This window comes from Cynara cardunculus, assembly GCF_001531365.2.
Source record: "Cynara cardunculus var. scolymus isolate 2C chromosome LG 6, CcrdV1, whole genome shotgun sequence".
Taxonomy (NCBI): Eukaryota; Viridiplantae; Streptophyta; class Magnoliopsida; order Asterales; family Asteraceae; genus Cynara; species Cynara cardunculus.
This window is the reverse complement of record NC_037533.1, coordinates 15,857,158-15,870,062: the sequence shown is the minus strand read 5'-3', so window position 1 is coordinate 15,870,062 and position 12,905 is coordinate 15,857,158. Positions and strand designations below refer to the sequence as shown.

The 12,905-nt window shown below is 34.1% G+C and overlaps 1 protein-coding gene across 1 annotated transcript; it reads left to right on the top strand.

Annotated features, from left to right (window-relative positions):
* Positions 1-600: 600 nt before the first annotated feature.
* LOC112514063 (cellulose synthase-like protein E1) lies at positions 601-11,576 on the top strand. The gene is made up of 8 exons (XM_025120375.1): positions 601-887; positions 4,918-5,236; positions 6,178-6,318; positions 6,749-6,868; positions 8,360-8,572; positions 8,654-8,872; positions 9,473-9,820; positions 10,949-11,576. Exons 1-8 carry the CDS (start codon positions 616-618, stop codon positions 11,492-11,494), a joined length of 2,178 nt encoding a protein of 725 aa, XP_024976143.1. The 5' UTR covers positions 601-615; the 3' UTR covers positions 11,495-11,576.
* Positions 11,577-12,905: the final 1,329 nt, after the last annotated feature.

Genomic DNA, 12,905 nt, shown 5'->3' with positions numbered 1-12,905 from the left:
AACTCAACAATCATATTAAATCCAATAAATTAAAGGATATCGAGTTCATCAGGTTAGATTAAGTTCAAATAATAGTAACCCAATATCAATCAAATACCTAYAGTTTAGAAAWTTTACAACTCAATTAAACATTGAGTTTCTTCAAATTGAGTCATTTCACATTGGATTGAGCCAGGTTAATCGGGTTGGTCGGGTTTTTGATCACCCTGAACGGTAGTTCCATTGAGTTGGAGGCCCGATTGAGTCCGCAAAAGTTTAACCCAGGGATGGACCCAAGAATTTTTGGATACAGTAGCACCATATAAAACAGTTACACTTTCTAAAATAAAACAATTGCATCTTTCACGAACTTAATTTTTTCACCTTACCATGAAAGAACAATACATAGCACATGCCACCTAACCAACCTCTAGGCGTAACCCTCCGAAGTCCCAACTCACTACCACTTGGGGTTTTTAAAGTCAAACTTTTTGACCTACTCCTTATTTTTTTCATTTATATATATAGAGAGTGTGTGAACCTTGTTTGAGCATATATATATATATATATATAGAGAGAGAGAGAGAGAGAGAGAGAGAGATAGATGCATAGAGATAGAGATAGAGAGAGAAGAAAATGGAGGAGGAAAGAAATGGTGGATTATTTGAGACAAAGGGTGGTGGAAAAGGGTGGAAGGCATATAAGGTGTTTGCAACGACGGTGTTAGTGAGCATCATCTGGATATGGATTTACAGAGCAACACAGGTGCCGCCGGCAGGCTACCGGAGATGGGGTTGGATCGGAATATTCGGTGCTGAACTGTGGTTGGGTCTCTATTGGATATTGACTCAGTCGGTTCGGTGGAGTCCCACTTATCGTCGCACCTTCAAACACCGCCTTTCCCAAAGGTCCGTCTACCTTCAAACACCCCCTCTTCTAGATCTTAAACCTTCTGTTAACTTTGAAATTGATTTGCATGTCATAATTATTGTCATTCATTTTGGAGTGAATTACGTTATTGATCGGGTTGAAGAAACAACCCAACCCAATGCTTACAGTTTGAAAAATCTTAATCCAACCCAACCCGAACCAAAATACAACCCAACCCAACCTGTACGGGTTGGTCGGGTTGATACTTTAGTACATTAAAATATACTTCTAATCTAGAATATGTTATTTTTCTCTACTCAGTAATTTTTTTTCATCGTCAACCATTTGATACAAGTTATTCATACTTTATATATCATATTTAATTAATTTTCTAAATTTATATATATATGTTCACAGTTATTGAACATATATATGAATGAGTTATATAAAGATGTAAATAGATTGAAAATATATGTATATAAAAAACATACATGATAGTGTAATTGTTGAATACCCATATTAATAGAAAGTCAACAATCATATTAAATTGAATAAATAAAAGGATATCGGGTTCATCGGGTTGGGTTCAAATAATGGTAACCCAATATCAACACAATATCTACGGTTTGACAATTTTACAACTCGATTAGACATCGGGTTGCTTCAGGTTGAGTTACATTGTTTTGGGTTAGGTTGGGTTGATCGGATTTTTGAGCACCCCTAGTTCAAGGATGTTTAAATCTTTTTGAAGGTCTTGTTATATCCAAAACTTTTGATTGCATTGCATAAATGAGATGACAGAGAATATATGTTAAAGAATAAAAATGGGCTAAACCTAAAACAATTTAACAATCTAAAACTACACCTAAACCATTAATGCTTTGAACCTAAAACCAAATAATTAATGATTTGAAGCCAAATAATTCCGCTTATAGTTTTACAAAGGTCGATAAAAAGACCTTAAACACATGTAAATTTGGGCCCCAAAATTTCGGTGGCTCTGTTCAAAATCTCACATTTAACATGCTAAGGGATGACTCTGGGTTTGTTCAAATTTCTAATTTAGTGATAAGGTGGTGTCTGATTGGTTCGATCTTGGGCTTTAAAGGTTAAAAGTGTCAAGAGGTTCCATGTTTAAATTGAAGGAGCAATAAAAATCCACTTGTGGTCACATATGTTCAAATGCGGTGACTCTAGGCTACTTGTGAGCAGGTGGTCACCTTAGGATTAGTCGGCTTGCTTAGCGGGTTGGATATCCAGGTTAATAAAAAAAACAAACTATTTATATTATAGCGATGGTTTATAATTTTTCAATTTTATGACGACCGTTACAAGAGATAAACCAGTCGTTAGGCGATTTATAAGGACCAAAAATGTAATTTAATTTAAAATTAATTATTTATTAAAAATATTCTAAGTAGTGGTAAATTATTTTCATAATTATACCAATTTTCGTTTACTAAAAACTTACCTGATAAGTATTTACCGGTAAAATTCAACACTATTACATACTTACCGAGTATAATTTTAGTCTACCAATACGGCATCACATGCAATAATTTATCCGATAAGCTATTACCATGGTAAGATTCGTCGTCTTCACTTACCAGGAAGACTCTTGTTCTTTATCTCGTTCTTACCGGGTAAGATTCTTGATCTTTGCTATATTCATCCGGTAAGGTAATATGATTTGATAAACGCTTACCCGGATAGGTGTTTGGTAAACGACCCTTAATTGTTGTAACTTATTCATAATTTTTTGATAATTAATTTAATAATATCTTGTAATATTTTAATTTTCATAACATGATTTTTATTAAGATAATATGATTATATTTTTTATAACAAAGAAAATATTTCACGCTTAATCTATTTTGAAAATTCTATTAGAATAACTCAAATAATTCGTAATTAAAAATTCCAAGAATATATTAAAATTCCCAAATAATTCAGAATTAATAAAAGAACCCAAATTTTTAATTAAAAAAAATAGTGAGTTACACTTTCGGTACCTATAGTTTGTTAAAAGACTAATTTGCTTTTTCTAATAATTGCTGGATGATACTGTTGGGTTGTTTGTTTACCTTTTAATAATTTCATTAATAGGCAACCTCTAAATCATTAAGAGGTGAATCTTGTTTGGATAAAAAAGTCTGCATCTTAATGGTGACCCTCTGAATGATTTTGTATTATGGGGCTCTTTTAACCATTAAGAGCTCTAATTTTATTGTAAACAATTATCAAACAATTATATTTCATTTTTCACTATATCATGAGAGTATTTTAATCATTCTGACCACTTAATCATTCTACATCAAACCATTCAGTAACGGCCAAACATAAAAACCTCGATTGTTATGAAATTAAATGATCAGGAACCATTAATGTAAATGATTCATTTTAAGGGTCAAATCTAAAATTTACATAAACTACAGGGACCATCAATGTAATTCACTTTTCAAAAATAAATAATATGTATTTTTGTATAATTTAATTAGTTGAAGAAAAATGAAAACAATTTGTTTATTGAAAAGATATTCTCTATCTAAATATAAAATATAAAATATAAATAATTAAAAAATAACGAATATCATTATTAATAATTAAGTAATCATTGAGAGATATAATAAAAATAACGAATAATTCAAATTTCTAATTCTGTATATTAAAATAAGTGTATTTATTATTATTTTAATTTGTCATAAAAATAAGTTTTTATTTTTAAAAACCAAATGTTTATTTTTTATTATACACTTAATTATGTGATGGAGAAAAATTTCTCTATATAATTAAAGGTAAAACTGTTATTTGAATTGAGATCACGTGAGATCATCCTGTTTTCGTGAGACCATTTCTTTACAGTTTCAACTTTACAGCAAAACGCTGTGAAGGTAAAAAGAAGCCGAACCTTCATCGCAAACACTGTAAAGGTTACTTTCATAGTATTTTGCTGTGAAGTTTCAAATGTAAAAAAGTGGTTTCACCAAAACAGACTGGTCTCACGTGATCTCAAGTCGCTGTTCTTTTGTTAATTAAAAAATATAATAATTATACATTACTAAAATTATATGTATTTTTTTATTGTGAACTTTTATTTTAAAACAAAGGGTTAATAAAATCGCTTAATACGATATAAAATCATGATCTAAATAAATCTCATAGTTGCTTGTTCAACTAAGGGGCTGTTTGGCAATTGCTGAATGGTTTTGTGCAGAATGATTAAGAGACTCTCATGATATAATGCAAAATGAAATCTAATTGTTTGGTAATTGTGTACAATGAAATTAGGGCTCTTAATGGTTAAGGGAGATTCATGATACAAAATCATTCAGAGGTTTTAGAGCCATTAAGAGACAGACTTTTTTTGCCAAATAAGATTCACCTCTTAACGATTCAGAGATTGCCTCTTAATGGAACTATTAAGAGGAAAACAAACAACCCCTAAATAAATTTTATAGAAATCATAATCTATACGTTTATTTTAGAACCGTTGGATTGCCTCTTCTTACCGGCCTTTCGATTGATCTACTCATTTCTTTTCGTTGGGTTTGTTTTGTTTGGATTGTTTGTTGTTCCCTTGTAGCCTTCTTTTTGAAGTATACAACGTATATATATAGCAAATGCAACAAATAAACTCACACACCTTCCTCACTTTTGATGAGGTTTAAATCCTGACCTCCAAGGAGGCAAAGTTTAGGATACCGCTAGGCCAAACGTCCTTTAATTTTTTCCTTGTAGCCTTCTTGGTCTAGTTGCTTGTTCTTTCTTGTCTATTTTCTTTGGTTTGGGGGTTGTTGCACCTCGGAGTGGGTTCCAAGGGGCTGAGCCCTTTGGCGATAGCTGAAGACGAGCTCAGCGATTACTGAAGATCCCGTCTCATCCAGTTTGCATACCAAACGCTACTTAAGTGTGCAATCTGCACCACCTAACTTTTGTGTGTGCGCCAATATCGGCTTAATCGATCTCAAGTAAATCACAGTTACACCAAAATAGTTGATGACACTAAATTCACCGATGGTTGCTTCCTTCCGGAAAAAAGAATTCATAGTGGTTTTTTCAATGAAACAGGTATGAGGATGAGTTGCCGGCGGTGGACATATTCGTTTGCACGGCGGATCCCATAATTGAGCCACCAATGATGGTGATCAGCACCGTCTTATCAGTCATGGCATATAACTATCCGCCGGAAAAGCTCTCCGTTTATCTTTCCGACGATGGTGGTTCCGAACTCACCTTCTATGCTCTCATTCAGGCCGCCGCCTTCTCCGAGCACTGGTTGCCGTACTGCAGAAATTATAAGGTGGAGCCCACATCTCCGGCTTCCTATTTCAAATCGGCATCTCACCCATCAGATTCAAAACACCGTCAAGATTTCACCGTCGTTAAGGTAATCGCCATTGTATTTATAAAACCAAACCAAAATTCGTCATATTTAAAAGTGCTACAATAGATTTATAGGACGCTTTTCGATGTTGTATCAAATTTTTTAGAACACTTTTAAAATAAAGTATCATATTAACTATTTTACACGAGACTGTTTGAAATAAATGTTTTATAAACACAAGCCTCCTACTAAAAATGGAATTGTAGGACATTTATCAGAAGCGTCATCTAAAATAGTTAATATGACATTTTATTTTAAAAGCGTCACAATTTTGTTGTTAAAACGCTTAAAACGTCCTATAAACATATTGTAAAGCTTTTAGATAGAAAGACACGTGCACGGTTCCGAAGGGATACAATTTGAGTGCATCCAGCAGGAGTCAAACCTATGAATTTGCACGGTTGACCCTATAAACCTAAGTACTATAAAATATTTTGTTAGTACACTTAGAAGCCGTTTACCAAACGCTTACCCGGGTAAGCGTTTACCAAGTAACATTACCTCACCGGATGAATATGGTAAAGGCCGAGAATCTTACCCGATAAGAGCGAGACAAGGACCAAGAGTCTTACCTGATAAGTAAGGGCGATGACTCTTACCACGGTAAGCGCTTCCCGGGTAAATTGTTGCATACGATGTTTTTTTGGTGGACTAAATTTTACCCGGTAAGTAAATAATAGTGTTCAATTTTATCGGTAAGCACTTTACCGGGGTAAGTGTTTGGTAAACGGCTCCTTAGACAATCTGAGCATAGTGAATAAAGGCTAGGACTTAGCACTGGTTCGAGCCTCGTTTCCACTGGGGATTTTCTAAGCGCCCCGCTAGATTAGTCGAGGCCGAGGCCTGGCCCGGAAACTGGCCAGAATGTCTACGGTTATAAAAACAAATTCGATTTGTTTATATATGTTCACTTAGAATCTTGAAGATATTTGTTTTGGGTTCAGAGATTATTTGAAGAGATGAAGAATCGAATCGAAAATGTGACAAAGAACGGAAGAGTTTCCGAAGAATTACGCTTAGAACACAAAGGATTTGCGGAATGGGATTCGTTTACGTCTTCAAGGGATCACGAAACTATTGTCCAAGTAAACGCTTCAAATTTTGTGCTTTTAAGTTGATCGTTTTTAGCTCGTTTATATCGAGATCGAACATAGTTATTCTCGAGCTCAAATCAATCTAGAACCCAAAATAAAAACATAAGAAGAGCCAATGAACGAGTTAATCGATCTCGATTTCGAACCCTTAAACAAGCTTATAAAGTTTGAATTATAGGTATAATGCATAACTCAAATTCGTTAAACAAGCATCAATCTCGAATATTGAAAAAGTATTCGAACTCGAGAGCTATTTTCAAAATGTTACTCGAGCTCGAGGCTGATATTATTTTCACGAGTCGAGCTCGAATTGCCCGTTATTCAACTCGACTCGGCTCGTTAACACTGCTAACCGGCTTTTGTCATCGGTTTTTCGATTCAAACATCAAATTTACTGTCTTTTGACTCCATATTTTTGCAGATTTTACTTGATCATAATCAAGATACAGAAGGGATTAGCCTTCCAAAATTAGTATATATGGCTAGGGAGAAGAGACCACATCATTTCCATAACTTCAAAGCTGGAGCCATGAATGCATTGGTAAGTAGTTACTTCTTGTTTTCCATTTTATGGGTCCCACAACACAAAATAGGCTTCATAGTTGGGTTCACGTGAGACCAGCCTGTTTTCGTAAGACCCGTGAGATCACTTTTTTACACTTCAAACTTCACAGCAAAACGCTGTGAAGGTAAAAAAAAAGCTGAACCTTCACAGTAAAAACACTGTGAAGGTTAGTTTGACAGCATTTTGTTGTGAAGTTTCAAGTGTAAAATATATGGTCTCACGAAAACAAGTTGGTCTCACGTGATCCCAAATATATTTATATATATGTGGTATGAGTTGGGATCACGTGAGACCAAGGGTTTTAAGTGAGACTCGTAAGACTAATTCTCAACCCTTGGATTTAGATCTACAATCTAAACATTCATAATCACAAAATTGCCACGAGACTTCTCAATAATCACAAAATTGCTACCGTGCAACTTTAGATCATTAGATTATTAGCTTATAAAGTTGATCAATGAACATAAATTAGTCTTACGGGTCTCACGAAAAACCCTTGGTCTCACGTGAACCCAACCCTGGTATGGTATTAAAGTCAAGGTCTATTACTTTAGGGACTCGACCTTTTTTGGCAATCTATACTTGTCTAGCCCTTTCTCGATATTCTGGGACAACTTGCGTCCTTCTCAATACAATAAACTTGGGTTTATAGAACCCCAAAAATGTACGATGTTATAATAGACTACTTTATAGGACTTAAGTTTATAGAACCAAAAACTCATGTCTCCTATATGTAAAAGTGTTGTAATAAGTTTATAGGATGTGTCTTTGGTGTCTTAACAAGCTATTTATGACACTTTTAAAACTAAGGGGCCGTTTACCAAATGCTTACCCGGGTAAGCGCTTACCAAGTATAATTACCTCATCTGATGAATATAGTAAGGACCAAGAATCTTACCCGGTAAGAGCGAGAAAAGGATCAAGAGTTTTACCCGGTAAGTGTAAGTGAGGGCGACGACTCTTTCCATGGTAAGCACTTACCGGGTAAATTGTTGCATACGATGTTGTTTTGGTGGACTAAAATCTTACCCGGTAAGTACATAATAGTGTTAAATTTACCGGTAAGCACTTACTGGGTAAGTGTTTGATAAACTGCCCCTAAGTGTCCTATTAGCCCCTTTATGTGGTGACATTATTTGAAAAAAATGTCTTATAAAATAAGTGTACTACAGATAGATGTGTTTGTAGGACATTTCTCAAAAGTGTCAGATAAAAGAGCTAATACGACACTTTCTTTTAAAGTTGTCCACCCAAAAACGTCATATAAATTATTACAACACTTTTAGATATGACACACAAGTATTTGGTCTCATAGACTAAAGTCCTCTAAAGTACCCTATTATGATACTTAAACATTTTTGGTGTCTTATAAACTCGATATATGTCAAAATCCTCTTTTATCTTTTTAGGGCTCTTTTAACGAGTAATTTAATATGGTTTTTGATATTTTCACGACACGTGATGCAGATACGAGTGTCGTCGATGATAAGCAACGGACCGATAATTCTGAATGTCGACTGCGATATGTACTCGAATAGCCGTGACACAGTGAGAGATGCGCTTTGCTTCTTCATGGACGAAAAACAAGGTCACGAGATCGCTTTCGTGCAGTTCCCGCAGTGTTTTGATAATCTTACAAAGAACGATCTTTACAATGGCTGTATGAGAATAATCCGTGAGGTGAAAGATATAAATCTATATATACGTTTGAATTAATCCGTCTTTATGCGAGTTTAACGGGTTTTTTGTTGATCGCTGAAGGTCGATTTCCACGGTCTGGATGGCCTTGGCGGACCTTTATACATCGGAACCGGCTGCTTTCACCGTAGAGAGATTCTATTAGGGAAAAGCTTCGATGATGGAAGTAGAATCGATTGGAAAGCAGAGAACAATCGCAAAGAAACAACGGAAAACATGATCGAGAAAACAAAGAGTCTTGCGAGCTGCACCTACGAAATCGATACCGAATGGGGAAACGAGGTATTATGCATTTGTTTTCCGTTTCGTAGTTCCTGTCGGTAATACTTCACAAGCCGTTAGGAAATGTCGTCGCTAATGTTTGTATGACCAAAATATTTTCGAATGTTTCTCATGTCGGTGATACCCATATTTCTTCTAGTGACATATATCACTACAACGAAATTGTCTAAACGTCCTAATTGAATACTTTATAAAACTTAGGTTTATAATACCAAACTATAAATCGTCATATCTAAAAGTGTTACAATAAGTTTAAAGGGTATTTTTAAGCGTTTTATCAAGTTTTTTAGGAAGCTTTTAAAATAAAGTGTCCTATTAGCTATTTGATAGGACACTTTGAGAAGTGTCCTATAAACCCATCTTTTTATACGACACCTTTTCAAATAGTGTCGTGTAAAATAGTAAATACAACACTTTATTTTAAAGACATTCTAAAAGTTGTTAAAACGCCTAAAAAGCGTATTGTAACACTTTTAGATATGATGCTTTTTGGTTTGGTCTTATAAAATATTTGTCAGGATGCTTCTACATTTTAGGCGTCCTATAAAATCAGTTTTATTGTAGTGTATAGTGATTTAACTTGTGGATTTCGTGTCGTAGATCGGGTTGAAATACGGTTGTCCAGTCGAAGATGTGATAACGGGACTATCGATCCACTGCCGAGGCTGGAAATCGGTGTACTACAATCCAAAAAGGGAGGCGTTTATTGGCGTTGCTGCAACCACGGTCGACCAGATCCTCCTGCAGCATAAACGGTGGTCGGAGGGCGATTTACTGATCTTACTCTCGAAGTATAGCCCGGCTTGGTACGGGATTGGAAGGGTGCACCCTGGTCTTTTGATGGGCTATATGATGTACTGTTTATGGTCCCCTTCCTCCTTGCCAACACTGTATTACACCATCGTCCCTTCGCTTTGTCTTATGAACGGCGTTTCGCTTTTCCCTCCGGTAAGTTATCGATTACCGTTACTTGTGCACATTTCAATTTCGTAAAGCAAAATTGAATATCGGTAGTCATGTTGATCGTACATGACTACTGAAACAAGTTATTCGTGTAGTGAATTATTGATTTTTGTAGCTGTCGTATTGGAAACTTGGTTTCAAATGCGATAGCTACAAAATTCAACTTGCAAGTTGTTTTCCTGACGTAAGAGCATCTTTAATAGATTCTTTAAAAAAACGTAGAAAATTGTGATTTTGGAGTTAAATGTCTCAACCAGTTACCCGGGTACTTAAATGTTTAAAACTTTACATTTTAGATACCAAAATGAAAGTTTTGAAAGTACATTACCTAAAATAATAGGGAGACAGCAGGTTGAGCGGTAGCATGTGAAATTGAGGTAGTAATGTATAGATTGTCCATATAAATAAATGTTAGTTATTACAGTGCGCTATTTGAAAATATTCAATTTTCATGATGCCATTTTAACATCCTTTTGTTTTTCTATTTATATGTGGACTTGGGATCATGTGAGACCAAGGGTTTTCCATGATACCCGTGAGATCAATTCTCAATCCTTGGATTAGATCTACAATCTGAACATTCATAATCACAAAATTGCCACGAGATTTCTCAATAATCACAAAATTGTCACCATGCAACTTAAGACCATTAGATTATAAAGTTGATCAATGAACATAAATTGGTCTTACGGGTCTCGCGAAAAACCTTTGGTCTCACGTGAACCAAACCCTATATATGGATGTGTATGTATGTATATATATATATATATATATATATATATATATATATATATATATAGTGAGGATCAAACGAGAACACTAATTAAATAAGAAAATGAGAAAATAGTCGAATCACATGTGGTTTTACAATAAAATCACGTGTAAAATCACATGTGATTCACGCGTCTTTGCTCGGGAGAGGAGGTCACGGACGATCTCGCTAGCACATCCTTGCGTTGACCGTTAATGTAAAATCACGTGATTTCCCATGTGATCCGGCTGTTTTTGTATTCTTTTATCTGAATATTGTTCTCGTTTGAATCTCCCCCCTCTATATGTATTTATTGTGAAGAAACTATTGGAGATACTCTAAAACGTGAATAGAAATTTCAGGTGTCAAGTGTATGGTTTCTTCCATTTGCATACATTATCATCTCGATCTCCGCATTCGAGTACCTTCAATTTCTCGGGTACGGTGGCACCATGAGAGGATGGTGGAATGACCGAAGAATCTGGCTCTACAAACGAATAAGCTCGTACCTCTTTGCATTACTCGACACCATCTTGGGATCCAACTTGTCATTCGTAATCAGCTCAAAGGTGACGGAAAATGACCTTCGCGAGAGATACGAGAAAGAGATAATGGAGTTTGGAGGGTCGTCACCGTTGTCCACAATGGTGGCCACTGTGTCGGTGATCAATCTAGTGTGCTTTCTCGTGTTCATTACGAAATTGGTATCCATGGATACCGGAACCCAGAGGGCATACTACGAGGCCATGTTAGTGAATATCGTACTTTGTGTTGTATTTTTGGTACTGAACGTACCGTTGTACTTGGCACTTTTTGTTCGCACGGATAAAGGAAAGGTCCCGAGCGTTGTGACCGTTAAATCGGTTTCTCTTTCTTTGTTTATTTGTACCTTGTTCTATTTTATGTAGTAGATTTCGATTGTATCATTTGTAATGCATTAATATTTGTATGATTCTTATTTCACAATAAATTTGGTTGTTGATTTGCTTATAAGGGACAATCACATGTGAATGAATACTTCATACCCTCGTTTAGTTTTGGTCGAAATGATTTTTTATATATCTATACTATATTATAAAACATTTGACAAAAATTCTTAAAAACCATTTTTTATGTGTAGAATACTGTTTATTAATACATATTACTTAAAACTCAAGATTACAAATAGATTGTGCGTAAGTACAACTTATTAAAATTTCATGTTTGAATTTGCTTAACTAACTGCGGATAAACATAACCAATTAGAGAATAAACATCTCATTTTAAAATATAAAAAAATTAAAATATAATTAGGATAATTAGCAAGTTCTAACAAAATAATTAATTATTCTCTTTATAAGAAAATTATATCATTAAACCAAATATAAATTATTTTATTATTGAACCTAAATTAAATTATAATAAAGAATAATTAAAAATTACACAAAAATATAAATTTTAAATAGTTAATTTGATTGTAATATCTATATATTTTTGTCAAAATTTTATTATATCTTCAAATTTATATTCTATTCAAAAATAAAAACAGTATCGTTTTTTCAAAATCATATAAGACCATAATATAACATTGACTGAGATAAAGAATAAAATGAAATATTAAAATCAAGATGGGTCTCGATGTATTGCGCGAGTATTCTTCTAGTTTTATTAAAATGAAATTGTTTTTATTGGAAACACCAAGATTGAATTCTTCGGTTGTAATCTATTTACCAATTTTAGCCGATGCTTAAATAAATCATAACCAATAGAAATCGACTGATTATATCTGGTCCCTGGTTCATCAATTCTGGTCTAAATTTGAGCTTGAGTGGTCCTAAATTCTTCATACCCACTTCAAAAGACGGCCAAAAATCGGTCATTAGTCGGTCCCAAATAGGTCCTTTTAAAATTGTGCCGACCAGTCTGAATAAAAAATCCTAGGACTGATTCTAGACCCAGTAACCGGTCCCTATCCTTTCGGACCGGTTTGTGTCCGACCCGAATTTTAAAAAAAAAATAAAATATTTCTACAAAAAAATGTTAGTAGTGTCTTTCAGTTACTTTTTTAAAATTTATCATTGAAATTTACTTTAAATAATGTATTTACATGAATTATTTTTGCTACTGTTAAAAAAAATACTTCAATATATTGTAAAAAAATAATGAAAAGTTTTATTCAGAAAAGTCCCAAAAATTCCAATTTAAATAGTTTAGTCTTTAAACAATTTATTTTAATGAAAAATCATTAAATTTTTTCATTTTTGTATGATTAAGTCCCTGAACTATTTTTTTTTTTGAAAGAAAAAAACATTAAACTTTCACATTTTGAATAATTAAATC